Here is a 22273-nt window from a genome sequence, read left to right as displayed (position 1 = left end):
CCGGGGTCCTCCAATCGTTGCCGCCCTAATTTCAACATCATACTCGCTTCATGTTTTAAACACGCCATCATATTGACACGCAGTCACCGTCATATCATTGTCGTCACACCATCGCCATCACGCCAACGTTTTACCGTCGTTATCGCTCAAGTAATATTGTCCCATTTTCGTCATAGCTAGTCCAGCCACTAGACATTCGAAGACATCTACGACCAATTTTGACATGTTTAGGAGCGCTGAACTTATTTTCTACTTAGCCGTTAAGTGTTCTTGGCCCCACGACAAATCGAGGCCGAAGAATCTCTACACTGTATTCCTAGAGCTAGTCGAATTCTTTTTCTTTAGTGGCGTTGATAGCGTTCACTTTGCGCTATCGTAATTTGCTGTACTGCCATTTTTCTGAGGTGATTCGCTATTCAATTGATCAGATACTCATGTTTGCAACCTTTTGTGCCGTTAGCTCATCGAGTGGATTTTGTTGCTGCACTGCTATGCCAACGTTGTTTTTTATGCATGATGTCGGGTATTGCCTGTGAATCTATTTGCGAGTTAATTTCTTTTCTTATAATGTATCTGCAAATTTTGTTTATATGTGGCATTCATTTCTCCTACTGCAAGGCCAATGCGGCACAGTTTGGTATGAATAAATAAATAAATAAATAAATAAATAAATAAATAAATACATAAATAAATACATAAATAAATAAATAAATAAATAAATGTCTGATATGCTGTATGCATGTACGCTATAAGATTATGTGAGGCGATTAGTAAGATGTTCGCGTTATATTTCGCATTGGTGACAAATACAAGGCAGGTTGTCTTTCATACATGTTTATTGCTGAGAGTCCGGAAGCGTAAAGATTCAATTAAGTTTAGCGTTTACTTGTATTCCATTTGGTAGGTGACGCTAACTCTGCCTGCCTAGTACAATGTACTGAAATATAAAAAAAAGCACAAAATAATGATTGGGAGGGGTAATTCAGTTATCTTTTGAAGTACATTACTGTTAAGGCACTCAAAGATATAATACAAATACAAAATATTTTAGTTAAGAAGATGTTGCTAAAGAATTAGAAAAATGTCATATCGAACCCGCACCATTAAAATCTGCGTAAAGCGAAGCATTGCTAAAATGTCTGAATAAAATTCCATGAAAAGTGCACATGATGCCTACAATTTTATTCCCCTCTGCGAGTAAAGAACGGTTCACGTTCTCCTTAAATCGCAGAAGCAGTCTGTTGTTTGCTTCGCGGTAACACTTAGCGCTTTTCGTAAGCCTGTTGTAAGCATTCCAGCTTTATGCCACTTCTGCACATACCCCTCAACACTAGTTTTTACGATCTCCGCTTTGGCTCCCCCTACCTTAAAATATAGCGCCTATGCTTCATATTCTTCTTTTATTAAGTGAAAATTTGGCAAATTTTTTCAATTTATTGAATAATTTGTTTACTGCGCAACGCTCAGTGTAAGTCAACCAAATCTGCAGTAACGAGAGACAGTTAACTACTTACTTTACTGACGAGACAAGCTGTAACACACGAGTCAGTTTTAAAAATCTGAATTTAGGGTTCTGCTGAAATTGAGGACGACGCAACGAGCTATGGAAAGAAGAATGATAGGTGTAACGTTAAGGGATAAGAAAAGAGCAGATTGGGTGAGGGAACAAACGCGGGTAAATGACATCTTAGTTGAAATCAAGAAAAAGAAATGGGCATGGGCCAGACATGTAATGAGGAGGGAAGATAACCGATGGTCATTAAGGGTTACGGACTGGATTCCAAGGGAAGGGAAGCGTAGTAGGGGGCGGCAGAAAATTAGGGGGGCGGATGAGATTAAGACGTTTCCAGGGACAACATGGCCACAATTAGTACATGACCGGGGTAGTTGGAGAAGTACGGGAGAGGCCTTTGCCCTGCAGTGGGCGTAACTAGGATGATGATGATGATGATGATGATGATGATGATGATGATGATGATGACAGTGGGACGCCCCTGGATCGTGCCATGCAGCAGCCTCACGAATTTGCATTACACGACAAGCAAACCCGAGTGCTTAGCATTTGTTTTCTCATCCGAGCGCTCCACCGGATGTTCAGAATTACAAATCAAATTATAAGGTTTTACTTCCCCGAACTACTATCTGATTATGAGGCAGGTTGTAGTAGGGGACTCCGGACATTTGGACCACCTGGATGACTTTAACGTGCACCTACATCAAAGCACACGGGTGTTTTCACCTTTCGCCCTCATTGGAATGCGGCTGCCGTGGCCGGGATTTCATCACGCGACCTCGTTCTTAGCAGCCCAACACCGCAGCCACTAAGCAACCACGGCGGCTCCACCAGATGTTCGTCGATGAATTGAGCAAGTTCTGATATTTATCAATAGATCGATCAACTAAGGGACATTATGTGGGAAATCACATACACATGATTTCGGAAGCATTTAATTTTCTCAACCGAGAACGTGTTCTCCGTGTCCCAGGTACAATGAAGCAGTGCGCGTTAAAGGATATAGTTGCTGAGCAACCGCGATATTCTGCGCACGATCTCTGTACATAACAATACTGCCCTACTACCCCTCCCCTCCCCGTCATCTCCAGCGCACACATAAAGCGAACTGGAAAATCGCTGTCGTTTACACTTTTTCCTTCTCGAGCAAGTTTTCCGAGTCGCTTCTGATGTCTTCACCACAAAGTAGAGGGATCATGACGAACGAAATTATTTAAAAGCTATTGTTACCGCAGATCAGCAACGCATGAAGGGCTGCAGAGGACATACTTGCTTGTTCGTTTTGGCGTATCTCTACGACGTTAAAAAATATTCTGAGGAAAGTAACGCACAAGTAATCAATCCCTTTTCAGTAATTTATCTTTTACTTTCGTGCGGCAGTAATAGGTAACTGTTATCAATTACATTTTCGAATGAAGAATAAAGTTTGTAAAGAGGAATATTTTGCCTCAGAAAGGCTGGCCAAGCTTTTCAATAGGAGGGCCTATCTTCGTCAAGTGCGGCCTCGTCATCCTCGGCATGTTAGATTTAAAGGGTTAGTGCAGTGACGTCAAGAGCAGTTGCTGTCGGTGGCGGTTGGTTATAAAGGGAGAGACTTCAGAAGTAATGAGCACTGTCGCCTGACGTCTGTAATCGCCTTTGCCAAGACGAAGAGCCAAGAGCGGGAGAGTGGGAAGGCGAGGACAAAACAAAAGAAAGAAAAGGGGAGAAAGAAAACGGGGAGGTTGACACCAAGAGGAAGAAAGGAGAAAGTACAAGAAAAAAAAAAGAAGGGGGGCATGGGAGGGCGTCGGGGAAATGAGAGCTTAGGGAGCATTCATGGGTGTCGTTGGGGTCATGTTTCTGGTGGCATTAGAAGAGCCGGTCAGGTGCTGAGTGCGCGAGCAACACGAAAGACCCCCCCCCCCCCCCCAAAAAAAAAAAAAAAAAAACATGAGTTGAAAGAGTGGCTTGAGCACCATAGCAACAATGCGTCGAGTAATTTTGAAGTAGTTAAGGTGGCGACAATGAGTCTGGGGTGCAATGTAACTGGAAGGCAGCGGCATCGTCTTTCAAGGGGCGTTAGCCCCGGAAGCTCAACGTAGGTGTCGTTGCGGCGGTATACAGAAATGGCGATACCTTGTGTGTCTGAGACGCCGAAAAAGGTATACTGACGTCTGGGACTTCGGATTGTGTTGGTGAGGGTGTTTCAAAAACATAGAATAAGAAAACACACAAAAATGAGAAAAGAGAGGGGGGAACCTAAACCGGAATAACAAATAGGAAGGTGACATGCGCAGAAGCAGGTGGGGGCAGGTGTACATGGAAAAGGGGGGTTGTACACTTGATATGAACGTAAGAACATGAAAGCCAATGCTAAATTGAGTAGTAGGCAGGAAAATTTTTTCGAAATGTTGGAAGAGGTGAGGTTAAGAATTAAGGGTAGCTGGTGGCATAATGTGTTTTAACGCGACAGCGTTAAGGAGCTCGTGTCGAAGAAAAGCCGGTGTCGTCGGCGTCGGCGGCGTGCGTCACTCGAACCCTCGTGTTTAGTCGAAGTGGCCCCTCTTTCCGCTCACAGCGTGATTCCTAGGTGCTGCGTCCGCTGCGGGACGCCTCTGACGTGATCGCTGCACCGCAGCGCATCTGGTGGGAAAGCGTCCCCTGCGATGTGTGCCGTGCTGCTGGCGAGGAGTCATGCGTCTGCGTGGTGCTCCCAAGAGAGATAGAGGACGATCCCACCGAGGCGTCAGCCCCATGATCGCGTCCGGCTTCATGGCGCGTCGCGGCCCGGTTGTCCGTGCCGATCACGACGTTTGGCTCGCGTAGATCGTTTCTCCCTCCGAGACACCGAGTTCTTTGGTTCGTTTCGCTTGCTCAGGCACACGTTTCATCTTTGTGTGACGCAAAAACATGCCGAACGAATGAGTGGGTGGTGCGAACGCGGTGTGATAACGCTATCGCGGTCCACTCTTGAAGGCGAAGCGTAAGCGTCCTCCAAGTTTTTGTGTCTCGGTTGATGGTATGAGAATTTGAGATTTAGGTTACCGCCTTTAAAATTTTAAGTTGCCACGTGCCAAATTAATTCCCGTCGGGTGTAGGCAATTAAACTTGTGTATGAAGTATGATTCCGTATATTTCCTTTCGCGAGGTGAACGGAAATTTGTTTGTAGCATATAGAGCCTTGCTTTGTCAAATATATGACCACGTTCATTAATGTGGCTGGCTACTGCTTTAGGTAAATTGTGTTTTGTGTCCTGCACACCATGCAACGCAGTCTACTGTCTACATTATGCCGCTTGTAGCAAATAATACATAGGCGACACTGGACAACAAATTCGCACAAGACTCAACGGTCACCGCGCGGACACAAAACACAATTTACCAGGCCACATTAATGAACATGGTCATATATTTGGCAAAGCAAGGCTCTACATACAACAACCAAATTACCGTTCACCTCGCGAAAGGAAATCTAAGGCATCATACCTCATACACAAGCTTAATTTCCTACACCCGACGGAAAATAATTTGACACGTGGCAACTTAGAATGTTTAAAAGGGGCAACTTAAACTCTGATATCATCAACCAAGACACAAAACACAATATGCCACCAGCTAACCTTAGTTCTTCACCTCCCCTCTTCCTCCATTAAGAAAATCTTTTCCTGCCCACTACTCAATTTAATATACTCTGTCATGTTCTTACATTTATATCAACTGTACAACCCCCTGTTTCCATGTACACCTGCCCCCGCCCGCTTCTGCGTACGTCACCTTTCGATTTGTTATTCCTGTTTCGATCCCCCCTCTCTTTTCTCCTTTTTTGTCTTTTGCATGTTTTTTTTGAACATCATCACCAACACATTCCGAAGTCCCAGAGGTCAGTATACCTTTTTCGGCGTCTCAGCCACACAAGGTATCGCCATTTCTGTCTACCGCCGTAACGACACCTACGTTGAGCTACTGGGGCTAGCGTCCGTTGAAAGACCATGCCGTGCCTTCCAGTTACATTGCACCCCAGAGTACTTGTCGCCATCTTAACTACTTCAAAATTACTCGACGCATTGCTGCTAGGCTGCTCAAGTCACTCTTTCAACTCATGGTTTTTTTTTGGGGAGGGGAGGGTTTTTTTTTGTGTTACTCGCGCACTGACCGCCTGACCAGCTCTTCTGATGCCACAAAAAACATGCCGCCAACAACACCCATGAATGCTCCCTAAACTCTCATTTCCCCAACGCCCTCCCATGCCCCCCTTCTTTTTTTCTTGTTCTTTCTCCTTTTTTCCTCTTGGTGTCACCCCCCCCCCCCGTTTTTTTCTCTCCTTTGCTCGCTTTTCTTTTCCCCTAGCTTTCTCACTCTCCCGCTCTTGTCTCGTCGTCTTGGGAACGACGCTCCCAGACGTCAGGCGACAGCGCTCATTACCTCTGAAGTCTCTTCCTTTATAAGCAACCACCACCGACAGCTGCACTTGACGTCACTGCACTAACCCTTTAAAAGCTAGCATGCCGAGGATGACGAGGTCGCCTTTGACGAAGATAGGTCCTCCTATCGAAACGTTGGGCAAAATTTCTGAGGCACCTTATCCCTGTTTACAAACGTTATACCACAGGGTGCTTTTCCATCTCACAGCCCCTTTCTTGATTTTGGATTTCCTAATGCAGTAATCCTAATACCTTGTCTTGTAACGTGTAGTGGATCGGCGCGGAAAGCTGCGCATATTTCGGAATGGTGACTGCGAGGCACTGTTAGTAACCGCTGGCACCCGTCGGTGAAGCAGGTGGTCGCGGAAGGAGAAAGTGATGAGCATGACGATGCAGCGTGCCAGTGTTTGGTGGTGCTGATGAACCAGAAATCAGGTCTACAAGAAAGGTAATTCAATGGCCCTTGCGCTGCTCAGGTGCGATGGTAGTAAAGTCGAGCGAAGAAATCGTAACGTGGGATAGTGAGCAGCAGGCATTGTCGTCAGGCAAGGGAGAGCGCGAGATGGCATCGGCGTTGTAATGCTGGAGTCGGCTGCAGCATGTCACGCGGATATCGCAGTTCTGCCGGCGAAGTTCCCATCGGGCAAGAAGGCCTGAGGGATCTTTGAAGGACGACATCCAACATAGTGCATGGTGGACCGCGACACACATGTCTTCCATTTTAACCCCGAAAGACACTGTTCATCATTGTTTCAATTGTTGCTTGGCAGTTCATTAGGCCGAAGGGCGTAATATTGAATTCGTACAGCCGATCGGGAGTTACGAAAGCAATTGTTGGGCGATTGAATGCTGCCATAAAGAGATATAGGAAGATATAGGGAAAAGGTGGGGAGGAGTAATTAAGATAGCTAAGTGCTCCCGTGGAGCACTTAGCTAACCTTTGGGTGGATGTCTCATTTCCCCTTTATTGATTAAGCTGTAAGTTGTAAGCAGCGTCAGGGCAGAAGATGGAGGATACGTCGAATGCCTGCATTGTGCGTGTACACTCTCCCTTGAATAAGGATGAGGAACTGTCAGTGGATTCGTAACAAACAAGGATGTAGCGCCTCTGGGCATGTCGATAACGTCAAATGACAACGCGAGATTCATGCGGTGTTGAACGGCCTCGGAGGGTGTAAATAGCACTATGGAATCACCAACACCGGCCCAGGACATGGAGACGAGGGCTTTACTACTGGGTGGTATGTTACAATTGTCTGCGACAAACAACTTAGCCAACGTACGCTCAGATGGCGCAGAACACAACGCATAGAACGCCATCTCGGTGTGGTGTGCGCTAGCGGTACGAAGGAACAATCCCTTTGTCGTCCTGGTAACGTTCCTAAGCGAGCGGCAAGGTTACTGAAACGGCAGCACCAGTGTTCACAAGCGAAATGGTACGAAAGCCATCTACAATTTCGATGAGGTTTCCTGGAGAAATGTGAGGAATTGAATTTTTCAACGACGACGCAGTTCGTTCCTCGGGAACTGCGGCATTTAGTTTTCCGCGTCAGAAGGGCAGGGTCGATGGCGCATATGTGTAGATGAGGGCAGACGTTCGGGCGAAGAGGATTGTTGTAGCCGCGCTGGGCCGTTAAAGCGCCTGGATCGTGCGTAGCGCATAGTATCAGTTTGAAAAGGAGGGTGGCAGTGACAGAAGCGTGCCACATGTGCTGCATAACCGCAAAAATAACATATATGGCAATTGTCCGCAGTGCGCTACGGATTCGAAAATGTGGGGACTGGTCGGCTTAACCGAACTGCTCGTGACCGAACGGGTGCTGTCGCGGAAGAATAGGTTAGTTGACGGGGCGGCCCGGCCGCGACGACTTGGGCGTACGCCAAAGGCGCAGACTACAGAGGCGGTGGACGAGTGAAACGCAAAGCGACAGTGACGTCTTTCTGTGTGACTGGGGTCAGATGTGCCTGTGCTGGTGGGGGGTACTCGATAAAATGAAGAGCTGTTGGGAGACCTCCTCACGCACGACCTACTTGATCTGAAGCAACAGTGAATTATAGTCGCCCAGAGTCAAGGCCCCAAGCGAGTCCTTCTGTTCCCGAAGGTGTCGCGTTTGCGCTCGTTGCTTGCGTACTTCGTCGAAACTAGGGCAAAAGGCGTCAACATCCGTGATGGTTTTTGGGTCGTAGACTAATAACCTCTGAAACGTGTCATTGGCTATTCATTTAAGGATGTGCTTGATCTTATCCGACTCGTGTATCGAAGGGGGTTAGGCGCTTACACAAGCCGACAACGTCTTGAATATGAGTGGGGAAGGTCCCACCGCGTTCTTGTTCCTGTTCTGCGCGGAGCTTGCGTACCACGAGGCAGCTGAATATTTCCGCAAAAGTCTTGAACGACGCCCAGTAATTATTCTCCGCTCCATGATTTTGGAACGAGAGACTGGCGACGCCGGTGAAGTAAAATAATACGTTGGTCAGCCTAGTTGCACCATCCCATTTGTTGACTGCGCTCACCCTCTGGTAAGTTGCCAACCAGTCTTCGACGTCTTGGTCGTCCGTCCCGCTGAATATCGGTGGGTCACGGCAGCATGCCGTGAGATGCGGTGGCTTGACTCTGCGAGCCTTGTGAAATGGTTTCTGCCGGCATCCCTGTGGCAGGAGTTAAGGTACGGCTTCGTAATTACAGCCTGGGAGACTGCGAGATTACCCTGCACCTGTCACCAAACTATAAGGAGGTTTATTTACAAGCAGGGGCGGTATAACGTAAAACTATTCCAATATGTTTTTATTCCGATCTCATGACGTCAAGCTTGCGTAACCACAGACGCAAGCATCAGGCGGTCACCCGCAGAGTTGTCTGAACAGACCAATAAAGCGCTCTCCTCGTTCATAGTAGGCCACTTTTGTTTGCATGAAACACAAATAACATTGCCTGCACTGAGCGGCTTGTCTTATCTAATTGGTTGACAAGAGGCAAGGAGCACGCTCAAGTGGAGAGAGATTCGATGGGGCCGAGCCACTTTAATGAAAATCGATAACCGGATGAAGACGGTGGTGCCGGGGTCTGCGATTGGTCCGCTTTCGCTTACTTAGCTTGTGATGGCTAGTAGAAAATCACGGCGGGATGCAACAGAAGCTTAAGAATGCCGCTAAAACTAATCCTAAACCAAGAGCAGTTGGCCCAACGAGGTCGTAAACATGCCGAATGTGCTCAAAAACGTTGCATGGCCACGCAAGAAGGTTTATTATACGCAAATAAACCCATGCTCTCCGGTAGGTGCGAGTAGCTAGTGCCTGAGCGATCGGTGGCAGCCATCTTTTATTCTTTTCGGAACGGGGCAGCCTGCCGCTATTCAGAAGAAAATTCTGCTTTGTTCGGCATATTAATGCATATTTAACGCGTACACGTCGTATTGATGCGGTGAGTTTTGGCGGTTTTGTGATGTTGCGTAAAAGGGAGGTGAAGTGAGTGCATCCCGAAAGCTTTTCACCAATGACCGAGGGCTAATGGCGAAAAGGCGTCGAATCAGAAATAACTATTTTTCTTTTGTTCAGTCAAATCATACGTAATCAGTGTGCACACATCATATCAGATGGGGAGCTCTAGCGCTCTCCCTACAATATATTATCGTGGTGCAAAGAAGAGACGATGACACGTATAACAAAAAGAGCTTGTTGTTGTTGTAGCCTGTCACACGTGTGGCTCCTACCCATGATGGGGGATTGGCCAAGAAATGGGTGGATTTTTCCAAATTAATTTGGGGCATAAATTTCCCAATACCAATGGAAATAATAACAGGTAGTTTTCGTTGTTTGTTTTAGCAGTCGAGCCCAGGGATTGCTTCTTCGTCTTCTAATCTCCGCTAGGCCAATGCACGAGACGAAGCCTACAAAAAACCCCCGTCGTTGTCTTTGTCGTCGACATAGAAGGGACGGGGAATTTGCCTCTGTCTGAAAAGGAGTACTGCCCCGACGCTAGAGGAGGTTACTGGTGTGAAGTTCCCAGCACAGTCACTCGCTGACGTATAGTTTCATGCGTACTACGTGCATCACTTCAGGCCGGTGTTGGCGCCGCCTCGGGCACATAGGGTATCTGGGAGCATCTCGAAGGTGGCGTCACTTAGGCGTCGTAGTACGTGATATGGACCGAAGTATCGCCTTATTAGCTTCTCACATCTTCGGATGGGCGTCCAAACGCACGCTCTGTCACCGGTTTAGTAGGTTACTGGTTTATGGCGAGCGTTGTAGCCGTCTGCGTCGTAGTGCTGCTGTCGACAGATGCGCACGCGTGGGAGCTGTCTAGCTTCTTGTGCGCTTTGTGTAGACGCATCCGCATCAGTGTCAGAGCCGTCGCGTTCGTGTGGGAGCATTGCATCCAACATCGCCCGTACTTCTTGTCCGTGAGCAAGGCTGAACGAAGTCATCCATGTTTCTTGCTCAGCAGTCTTGTACGGCAAAGTTTCATATAAGGCAAGATCTCGTCCCACTTTTTGTGTTCCACATACATGGAACACATGTCTTGAAGAGTTTTGTTTAAGCGCTCTGTGAGTGCGTTAGTAGGCTGTTGTCCTGCGCTGAGTCCTTAGACTGAGTATCAGAACATTACCTAAAAGCGCTGCCGTGGATGCGGTTCCTCTTTATGTGATTACGATGGTTGGTACACCATGCCTCAGCACAACGTTATCTATAAACAAACGCAGCTCTCTGCTGCTGGGCCTCACGGGGGAGCCTTTGCTTTGTCATAGCACGTCAGATAATCAGTCGCGAAAATAAGCCTGCGGTTTCCTGCACTAAACGCAAGAAGTGGGCCTAAAAGGTCCATTGTGATCTTGTCAAATGGTGTGCGTGTGATCTGAACGGGTTGTAGCAGGCCAGCTGGTTTTGTTGGGGGTGATTTCCGCCTCTGGCACTCGAGGCAAATCCATACATGATGTGTCACGGCCATGGCGAGTATTGACCAGTAGTACCATCGTCTTACTCTGTTCAGTACCCGCGTGTAGCATATATGGCCAGAAGTTACCTCGTTAGGACATGCTTGGAGTAAATCAGTCCTAAGGAGTGTAGGAACAACCAGTAAATAATTGCATCCGATTGGTGAAAAGTTCCTTTTGTAGAGAACATCGTTGCGTAACCAAAATGACGACATTCCTCTTGAAAATATCCTAGAAGCCTTGGGCTTTCGTCCTTCTAAAAAATTAAGGGTGGCAGCAATTAATGCCCAAATGGCCCGACATCACTGTAGTCACGCTACCTTGATGCTCTTTTAGTGTATCAACGATAAGTCTGCCAGTTTGACTAACATATGTACTTCCGTACGAAAGCGGAATGGCACTGGCAGCCTTATGAGGCCAAGTTACAAATTGAATGCTTTGTTGAGTGGAACATGCGTTCCTTTTGTTATTCTCTGTACCAACCAATTTGCATAGCTTTTGTAGACGCTCAAGGGCAGAAAAAAGACGTCCAGCTCCATCTTTGCCATTTCAGTCCCACTTGCTTATTCTATCACAGATTTAAACCAACTCGCCTGCCAACGTATTTTAACTAAGACACTTTGATGTGCTAGTTTGTTGCTGGCTTGATAAGTTACCACTGCGTCCTCCTCCCCTCCCTGCCCCCCCCCCCCCCCTTCCCACTGAATTTGGGCTATACTTCATATCGGCTGAGTTCGCAGTTCCCCAAGGTGACGGCAGAAATTCTTTGTTCGGAAAACACATTAAATATATTACAGGCCAGTTCCAAGAGTTATTTACTGCAAATGTCATAATTAGTCGCCCTTCCTTGAATTTTACTTACGCATTTCTGACAGCGCGCCCTAAATTTTCGCTAAAGATAAACAAAATAGCTTGCTTAGTTCAACGAGGAAATCGCTGAAACCAAGTCAGAATGTTTTACGACGCCTAAAGATAGCGAAGGAAAAGCGAAGGCTTACTAATTATTGGCAACGCTTCTAAGATGACCGGGAACGTAAAAATTGTGCCACACATTTTAATTACAACCTAACTACCCAAATAGTGCACATATTCAGTACACATCACCAAAGAGTGGCCTCCATTTTTTAAGACCCGAAATATTTGTTGCTATTCCTCCTGCCGCGCAACACATAACAGTGTAGCTCTTATTTACAAACCGGCTCAAAAAATGAAATTGTCAGTCAGACGGCAGACGTTCTTTAAAAAAAAAATCAAATAGGTGTTCTACTGATTTCTAAATGGCCCATCACGTTGGGCCAGGGTCATTTTCACGACAATACCTACGATAACTCGTGATAACACAACAAAATTGGACAGATACCTGTAAGATGTTGATTAGAATTTTTATGGTTGGGAGATGCTGAGAATTTAACGGTATGTAGGCTATCTCTAGAAAGATATAAATAGTTCCAGCACTGGATAATTCAATGATTTCATGCCGTAAGCCACAGAATCGTTGAGCGCGGCTCCCCTCGTCCACCCGCTAAATTAGAATATGGATATAGCGGTCCGAAAAAATGTGGGCGTGATGCAAGTTGCGGAGACTGATATTTGTTACGGCGGAAACTGCAGAGTTCTAGGTGTTCCCAGCAATGAGAGCGCGTACGGTGAATCCCGCACGTCATCCACTACTGGGCGTTAAGCGAAGGCACAAAAAACAATCCTCGCTGTCCAAGCAGAGGATGCGTAGTAAAGAAAAGCGTTATTCATGTGGTGACTTTTCCTTTCCCTTATGACTTCTATTTGTCTCTCTCTATCTCTCTCTCTAGAAAATTTAGCTTCAGCTCTTCTTTTCTTCGGCTTTCCAGCATGCAGCCGAATGTGGCCGCTATCAAAAGGGGGAGGGGGAGGCGGCGGTCAAACGACATACTTTGCCACCCACTTTTGGCAGTGAGGGAGGGTAGTGCCCTCCTGGCTTCCCGGTAAGTACGCTTAAGATGTTATATGAGGACAGAGCTGGCAAGCTGGCGCAGTGACTACAATAAGATATGGCTGTTTTTTCATGCAGCTTTTCGGTGGCATTTCAAGCAGGATATGATAATGTCTGCTTGCCCTAAATATATGGCCTTGCAGGAGAGCGCAGCCAGACTGGAAAGAAGAGCCGATGTGCTTGACTCGTATGACCACCTGATGACAGAAATGACAATTGTCATCAAACAGTGGGCTCAGGATGCAAGAGGTTGGCTGGGCATGAAGCAATACGGGAACAGGAAGGTGGCTGTTGTGATTCAAGGGGGAAAAATTCACCGACGATAAGAAAATTCCCAAGTGTAAATTTGAGTGCAGCAGTGAACGTGTTTTATTTCTAGATATATTGGCTCGCGTGGGAAATCTGTCTCTTGCGGCTCGTTGCAAACGGAGCGAAGTGTAGAACAACTGCCTCGTTAATCGGGAGATCGCGAGAGGCGGCGCGTGGTTGACGCGCGGGCGCGATTCACAACAGCCGCCGCAGACAGACCTGCACTCAAGCAGCGCTTTGTTTCCGTACAGACGCCGCTCGCTGCTGTGGCGCCACCTCGTAGATATGATCACCGCGAAACCCGTCTTGAGCCGTACTACGCTTTTCTTCTCACGCCCTTTCAACATAATCTATTCCTTCAATTGCCGCCTCGTGGTCCTGCTGCCCCCTCCTCCTCCGCTTTCCTGCCCGCGCTCTCTTCGTAAAACCGTCTTTCATCTTCCGCAGCGCTCTTGGTTCGCTTTCATCCTTCGCTGCGTTCGTTCACTCGGTTACGAGAGAAAACACCGACGCTCGCCGCATAAACGGGCGCGAAAGAGCTGTGCTGTAAAATGTGAGTCGTGCCCGGAGACATCCGAAGCATTGTGGCGGTACTGAAGCGGTCATTGCTTCCTGGGAAACAATAGGAACATGAAAAGCGAGGCAGCAGTGCTTGTGCAGGCTCGAGCTAGTGTTGAGAACTCGCTAGGGTTGAGCACTCGCTAGTGTTGAGTAGCGTTTGGCGAAGACAATGGTGACGCGGATGCACAATTGTGCAGGATGATTAGCAAGCTGAGGCCTCCAGAAGGTACCAGGGTTAAAACAGACCTCACAATCCACAGGCCACTTGCAAAAGCACCACTGTTATTTAGAATGGCCATTAAAGAGCTGATGTCACGGCTACCATGAGTGGAGGTCACAGGTGTTTAGCGGGAGTTACTGGTGGGCTACCGGCTGGTGTGTCTAATTGAACACAGCGGCTTGGTCTTTACTCAGAGCATAGAACTTGTGCTGAAGGCGGGAAGCCCGCTGTATGTGGCCTTCCTTATCATTGCCAAGGCACATAACTGGGTGGACCGTGAGATCCTATGGGTAATGCTGGAAGAGTTAAGCTTGGCCGGTGAAGAACGCAGGCTCCTCAAGGCCATCAGCAGCGATGGGATGGAATGGGATGGATATAGAACCACGAAACTAGCTAGGTGACGAAGCTTTCTTTAGAGCTGTCCACTGCCCCCACTGCTGTTCATTGTGCATGTTGCCGGGCGGTCAAAGTACTAGAAGTTTAAGGATGTGGTTTCACTATCAGACCACGATAGGAGGGACAGCTACTGGTGAGCCGTGCGCTGACCCTGGTGCTTGTCGACAACACCGACGTCCTTGTTGGTTCGACAGCAGTGTTTCAGATACTCTTGAATGTACGTGGCAGGAAGGTGGGGGCGACTGCGATGCGCTTCAGCCCTATCGAGTGTAATGTGTTGACGTGAGAGACACCCGATACGGGGCAGTACACAACTTGACGCCTACAGGGCGAGTTAATCCACAATACCAGCTCAATAAAGTACTTGGGAACGCGCCTGACTACAAGCCCAGACTACCTCTCCGCATATGAAAGAGAGCTAGCTGAGACGGAGAGCAGCATTTCTGAAGGGATTGCTAGAGACGGAAGGGATTGCAATGTTAGCTTACAGTGGTCGTATAGCCAGTGCGACGTGATGCGAAACCTGAGGAATACGGTGACATTGCGAGGGCTCACGCTCGCCAACGTTGCGCTCTGGCTCCCATCAGGCTTAGGGGAGTTGTCGCAGAGCCGTCAATTGGAAATAGGGAGACTGGAACTGGCAATTCACAAGCATGCGCCAATTGCAGTGATACAGGGGGAGATGGGGTGGTCATCTTTCACCGTGAGAATGGTGGTGGCGCAGGCGACATATATAAACCAGCTGATGACAATCTTAGAGAAAAATTTCGCACTCCGGGTGTAGCTACACCATGGTTGCAGATGGGTCAACGCGATGTATAGGATGGATGGCCGCACTACGTCGGCGCATCGTACTCGTGAAGGTTTGTCTTGAGAGCGTGGCAGAGTAGCTTAGAGACATAACGATCAAGGAGGCGCGCCTCGAAGTACGACAGATAGAGACCGCGGCATGGCAGAAATCCACCAAAACGAAATTTCCCTCACAATGTATTGCATCTAGAAGCTCGCGAACGCACTGAACTTTGCTACGACAACTGGAAGGGAAGTGTGCTGCAGGAAGAGGCGAGAGCTGGCGTTCTTCGTACGTGTATATGGAGAGCGGGCTTCACAAAAGGTATTGAAAGAATGTGTGCCGTCTGTGGAAGGTCTGACGTGACTTTCAGTAATGTCGTCCTCGAGTGGTCAGGTACTGCTCCATCGGCCTGCATACCGGCTCTGCCAGCTGTAATTGGTGTCCACACGGGAGAAGAATGAGCTATCTTTAATGCGACGAAGGGACGCGTTGAGTACTGGTAGCAGTATCGAGTGCAGCGCGGATGAGTGTTTTAGTTCTCTGTTTTTATTTTTCTGGTGTTATTTTTTTATCTGATAGTGTGCTTCTTTGTTTTCTTTTTTTGGTGGTGACGCCGGCTTCAACACTTCGACCTACTACGACAGCTCGATACAAAGGGCTCGACCAACATTGCCGTCCCCAGCGGAAATGGAAGTTATGTCCTTTATATTCCAGTAAAGTGGAAGCATGAACATAAGAATGTTGAACAGACAAACACGCAAACAAAAACGGAAATAAATGGATAAAGCACAACGGTCTTCTGTCGTTCTCGTCTCGTACAACATCGAAGTTCTACGCCTGCAGCACTGCAGATGTCATTTGCCATAACATCAAGGGCTCGGGGGCCTTGGTTGAATTGGTTTAAATCCCGGCCACGGCGGCCGAATTTCTATGATATTCAAATACGAAACCGGCCCTTACACCGCGCAGTGGGCCCACGTGAAAGAATCCCCAATGGTCAAAGTAACTCTGGAGTCAAGGCGTGTCTCATGACTACATCGTAGTGTTGTCGCGTAGCACGCAAGAATTCAATTCTCACTCACGTTTAGGGAGCCAACATTCAACTTTTGCACACTGGTTTCCAAAGGACGCCAGCGTTGTGAACTACGTGACAGCTACTAGGGCGCCATTGTGCTTCATCATCATCATCATCAGCCTGGTTACGCCCACTGCAGGGCAAAGGCCTCTCCCATACTTCTCCAACAACCCCGGTCATGTACTAATTGTGGCCATGTCGTCCCTGCAACTTTCTTAGTCTCATCCGCCCACCCAACTTTCTGCCGCCCCCTGCTACGCTTCCCTTCCCTTGGAATCCAGTCCGTAACCCTTAATGACCATCGGTTATCTTCCCTCCTCATTACATGTCCTGCCCATGCCCATTTCTTTTTCTTGATTTCAACTAAGATGTCATTAACTCGCGTTTGTTCCCTCACCCAATCTGCTCTTTTCTTATTCCTTAACGTTACACCCATCATTCCTCTTTCCTTACCTCGTTGCGTCGTCCTCATATTGAGTAGAACCCTTTTCGTAAGCCTCCAGGTCTCTGCCCCGTAGGTGAGTACTGGTAAGACACAGCTATTATACACTTTTCTCTTGAGGGATAATGGCAACCTGCTGTTCATGATCTGAGAATGCCTGCCAAACGCACCCCAGCCCATTGTTATTCTTCTGATTATTTCCGTCTCATGATCCGGATCCGCCGTCACTACTTCCCCCAAGTAGATGTATCCCCTTACCACTTCCAGTGCCTCGCTACCTATTGTAAATTGCTGTTCTCTTCCCAGACTGTTAAACATTACTTTAGTTTTCTGCAGATTAATTTTTAGGCCCACTCTTCTGCTTTGCCTCTCCAGGTCAGTGAATATGCATTGCAATTGGTCCCCTGAGTTACTAAGCAAGGCAATACAATCAGCGAATCGCAAGTTACTAAGGTATTCTCCATTAACTTTTATCCCCAATTCTTCCCAATCCAGGTCTCTGAATACCTCCTGTAAACACGCTGTGATAGCATTGGAGAGATCGTATCTCCCTGCCTGACGCCTTTCTTTATTGGGATTTTGTTGCTTTCTTTATGGAGGACTACGGTGGCTGTGGAGCCGCTACAGATATGTTTCAGTATTTTTACATACGGCTCTTGTACACCCTGATTCCGCAATGCCTCCATGACTGCTGAGGTTTCGACAGAATCAAACGCTTTCTTGTAATCAATGAAAGCTATATATAAGGGTTGGTTATATTCCGCACATTTCTCGATCACCTGATTGATAGTGTGAATATGTTCTATTGTTGAGTACCCTTTACGGAATCCTGCCTGGTCCTTTGCTTGACAGCTGCCCATTGTGCTTACGGAACGACAGTTGTAGCACCAGCCGCTTTGAGCCAACGTCTCATCATTCGTATGCTGCTGGCCAGACTACATGTACGATTGCCACCGCGAGCAAGCCTATGTGGCAATAATAATAACAAGAAAAAAGAGCAATGATCCCCGAAATTCTTGTGCCAGATATACTCGCCACAGGCTGCCTATAGTTACAACCGGATAGTAATCCTTTCGTTAGTCTCTCGCCAGTGTTTAATAGAATGTCTGTTTGGTCTACGCTACATAGGTCTATCGTAATTTATTCGTTCGAAATGTAATATGTTTCTGTCTGAAGAGTACAAACAACTTTTTGTTCCTTCTCATCAAATGTAAATTCTCAGAAGCGCTGCACTCCTGGCTTGGATAAGCCAGGAGAGCCGTCGGCGGCCGCACATTCACCTTTCTCTGACACTGACAGGCAAACAATTTTGTAGGCCGTCTGTATCTTGCTTAGTTTTTATATAATCAATTTGTCACTTCATTTTTTATGTTTTCGTGCATCGTAATGACGACATAACTTAACAGAGAAACTGTAAGCTACAAGTTTTTGTTTAGCCAGTTGCAGGATTAAACTGGGCATTTTGAAAGAAGTTTGGCAGAACACTTTGTCCATAATTGAAAGGTTACTTACCTGGGTCAAGGATAGAGTATCGCAGTTCTCTGAGCGATAAAAATGTATATAGTCCTTTGCCGATCTATGGGCTATGGTGAAAGGCTCGGAGCGGAAACTTGCGGCCACCATGTAGCGATCCGGCAAGTTCCGGACATACACGAAAAATGTCTCATCCTTCATAAGGCCAGGAACTTTTCCGTATTTGGCAGATACTAAGCCGTCGGAAGCCTGGCCATCAGTGTCGAGAGAGAATGTTGTGCTAATAAGAAAAAGAAAATGTTGTATTAGTTAGGCACAATCACTCCACTGTGTTTCTTTGCAGATAAAAGAATAGTTATAAAAAAGAAGCTATCGAGTTAATATTTCTTGCTGTTTTTGATAAAGTCACACGTCCATCGTTGAAAAAGATAGCTACACCCGTGGTCAATGAAATGTTGTTAACGAAGGGGCTGCGTCTGTTGAATAAATCAAAACACCATTCTCAGCATTCACATGTAATACGGCTTATAGCAGATATTTTTTTTCAATACACAGCACGTTAGCTATAAATGCAATCTGCAAAAATGAAACAACTTGTTTCAATAGGAAGAAAGGAGTACTGTGCAAACTGGTAGAGTAACGACCACGTTCCGACTGACACCTTTTAATTGAGCAGTTGCAATCGGAGTTGAAGTTGCCGCCAAAAATAAATCGCACAGGTATATGAATGGTCCATTTGAAACACTGCGCGCATACAGCGCCGTTGAGCACGTTACAATCGATTTTGAAAAAGAGTCTAATTCCCCCAAACACCTGTCACATTGTCAAAAGCCCAACCATGATTTCCCCCTCCCCTTATTCTCGCTCAGCTTGGTCTTCGTAGCGATCACATTTTCTTTAGGGCAGCGGCATTAATTCTGTGATTTCCGTAAAACGCACTGATAAAGCTCCGGATTACTGGCATAAAAAATTTAATTCTAACTACATTATTAGCTTTCACACTCCAAACACCGCATACGCATTACCCAGATTGTCTGTGCACAATTTTGTGCCAATAAAGGGCAGTCTATTTAGTCCACCGAATTCACCAGTGAAATCTGCTACAAACATGGTGTAATGCATAAAAAACAAGGATCCCTCAATAATTATTTGTACAATATTTTATTATCCTAAGAACGTTACAGTTTTGTCACCGATTGCAATTATGTCCCCTATTTCCACCGAAAACAAATTTGGCGTAGCGCAGATTTATATCAGGGCATTGGAAAACACAGCTGATGGCTGCCGTATGACGTAAACTATCGAACACTTGCTTAACAAATGTTTTGCTAAGACTCTACTTCCTTTACAAGCATTTCACTTCGCAGTGAGATTCCCGTTAGCGTACTCAAATGCTGGCTAGGCTTCAATTTTGTGCCATGTGCAGGTTTGCTAGGGAAACAGCTTAATTTCTGCGCCGCTCGTAAGACCAACTCCTAAGGCTTCAGAGCACTTGTATATTCAATCATCCGCAAAAACGGCCAAGAGAATGCAAGTTTTAGCTCTTACTCTGTACATTACCTGGAACGCTTCAAGCTATACTACCAGACAGACCCGTCCGCAAGTTTCATTCACCTTTAATGAAATCCTCGTCACTTAACTCGAGCAGTGCCGTGTCCTGTTGGACGCGGGTCACCAGGCTTAGGGATGCAGTGACTTGGCGCATATCCATTTTATTTTCTTCGTGCAATCCTCACGCCTCGGCGCCGGCGTTAGGCCCTAGTCATCTTTCTGCTCGCGAAAAACACGCCATGCGCCATTTTTCCTCGCACAGACGAAACATGTGCGTGCGAGAGCGGGTTGCTTCCGATGTGCTGTTTGCGACGCGACGCAGCAAAGACCTCGGGTGCTTGCTATCGCTGTGTTGGTTTCGCCCTTATAGCGAAACTGTTGTGAATTATTTAGGAGCTTTCTTTATGGGGTTTTACGTGCCAAAACCACTTTCTGAGAATGAGGCAGGCCGTGGTGCAGGACTCCGGAAATTTCGACCACCTGGGGTTCTTTGACGTGCGCCTAAATTTAACTGCACGGGTGTTTTCACATGTCGCCCCCATCCAAATGCGGCCGCCGTGGTCGCGATTCGATCCCGCGACCTTGTGCTCAGCAGCCCAACACCACAGCCACTAAGCAACCACTGCGGGTTAAATAAGTGGTGTGCACCTACTGGGATTTCTATTTGTGAATGCGCAAAGAACCCGCCAGTGGTTTTTTGAGGACGTGCATTATTTCGTGTACTCACATCTTCTGGAATAGGGACAAAGCAATTCTGTTTACCAGGCGATTCAATAACCTAATTTTCGCCTAGTAAGTTCCAGACAAACTCTTACGCTTGGACGGCTAAGTTTGTCAGTCATTTGGCGAAAGTCATTTCCATCACAACTCAAAAAGACGATGTCGTCTGCAAACCATATGTTGCTGATATATCCGTCTGTCCCATTTTAATAGCATAAACTTCTCAACATGGAGTGGGTTGCCCACCGGAAAGAGAATGTCTACTTGCCTGATCTCTCTCTAGATCAGGATTCTTTCGCTTGGCGTCAGGCGAATAAAAGAATTTACAGTCTCTGCAGACATTTTCTAAGCTAGTCGCGTATTGTTTCTGAGCTCAGTTGGCTACACAACACCATGCATGAGTGCACATATCCCTACTTAATAAAATGCCTGTTCTTAGTATATCAATCCAAGACACCAATGACAGTTGCAGACTGCACATTTTTCAGCTGCTTCATTTATGACATGCATATCATCCGCTGCCTACTTATTTAGTATTGCACTTACATTCAACCAGAGGACAATGCCATAGGGCAGGCATTGAGCGCTTATACAGAAAAAAAAGTATTGCACATGTTACTGAACGTGTCAGAGTATTAGGCAAAGCAAGGACCGCTAGCTATTCGGAAGTCTAACTCTAGCATTACCTGTTTTTAGATATTCATCAGTTTGATCAACAGTTCTTCTACACATTGCTAATTTCTGTTGAAATTCTTGTGCAAGCAACATCATGCACCGTCTGAAATGACGAATCAACTTTAACAATTTGCCAGCTTTTACAATTCCTGGCAGACTGGGGAGTCTAGGAATGTAAAACATTGTCAGGAATATTTGTTGAAGCTAGTCTCCAGTGCCCCTAGGACTTATTCAATAAAAAGACCCCAAACGTGCACTTTGGTATACTTCGAAACATAATGTTTAGGTGACAGCAGAAGAGAGAAGACGGAAGCTTATCTTGAGCTGTCGACGTTGCGATCCATTGTATAGGCTACTTAAACAATGCCTCAAACAACGACACGTGCTCATGAGTGCATGTCATTCTGATAATTATGTTCGACTTGTATCGAGTGAAACTTCATTATCCCCACCCTGGGTTAGTTTTGTTGACCAGTGCGTCGGCTGCGTACATACAAATTAGTACGAGAAATCTTTCCTGTTGGGTGGCGTTTTCACTAAGAAAAGAGCAAACAATCGGCATCAGACGGACCTTGGACCAAAGCTTCACTGCTTAAGTCCTTACATCTTGAAAAGTGCCTGTACAAGTGCCCTAAGCGTTACTTTACGATATTGTGTAACACTGCCCCTTACTGCACAGCACTGCACAGGCACTGAAAAAGGGGGTACAGGCTTCAGAGCCAGTTGAAGAGACACTAGACCAGATTACTTGCATGAAAAAGCTGGTCGAACGTAATGATAAAATATGACGAGGCTTCTGCATGCTCCCTGGCTTGAGAACCATTGCTTCACGAACTTGAGGAACGCAGTAAAAACAAACCAGATGCCTACTGCAATCCTTCCCCTACAACAGCAAAACCACTCTTTTCCCATTTGTGAAGCTGCGGCCTTCCAGCATAGCCAGAACATAAGTATGACTATTATTGGCGCAAACAGACATTAGTAATATTACTTACGCGATGTGACTTACAAATTTTTGGTAACTAGTAACAAGGGGTAATATGCAGGATGCGCCGAATTTCTCGTTTGCGTGGGTTTTACACGAGTTCGCTGGAAGGCAGTCAGTGAGCGGAGATAGCATGCAAAGCGCAACAACAGCAGGCAAAAACAAAAGCACCGCCCTTTCCAGTCCCTGAAGATGATGGAACAGCCAAGCTGTGTTAGTTACACCCACTGTTACACCATGCAACTCAAGCTTCACAA

At 46.7% G+C, this 22273-nt stretch overlaps 1 protein-coding gene across 1 annotated transcript in view; it reads right to left on the bottom strand.

Annotated features, from left to right (window-relative positions):
- Nucleotides 1-818: 818 nt before the first annotated feature.
- The window catches only part of LOC129381681 (uncharacterized), a 186718-nt gene continuing 165263 nt past the window's right edge, over nucleotides 819-22273 (bottom strand). The window contains exons 9-10 of the mRNA XM_055064723.1: nucleotides 18125-18365; nucleotides 819-937 (exon numbers count right to left, since the gene is read on the bottom strand). Coding sequence (XP_054920698.1) covers nucleotides 911-937; nucleotides 18125-18365 — 268 coding nt within the window. The 3' untranslated portion in view covers nucleotides 819-910. The remainder of the gene's footprint in view (nucleotides 938-18124; nucleotides 18366-22273) is intronic.

Source organism: Dermacentor andersoni, chromosome 11, assembly GCF_023375885.2.
Source record: "Dermacentor andersoni chromosome 11, qqDerAnde1_hic_scaffold, whole genome shotgun sequence".
In the NCBI taxonomy this organism is placed as follows: Eukaryota; Metazoa; Arthropoda; class Arachnida; order Ixodida; family Ixodidae; genus Dermacentor; species Dermacentor andersoni.
Note: the sequence above shows the minus strand (reverse complement) of the source record. Positions and strands in the feature narration are given on the sequence as shown.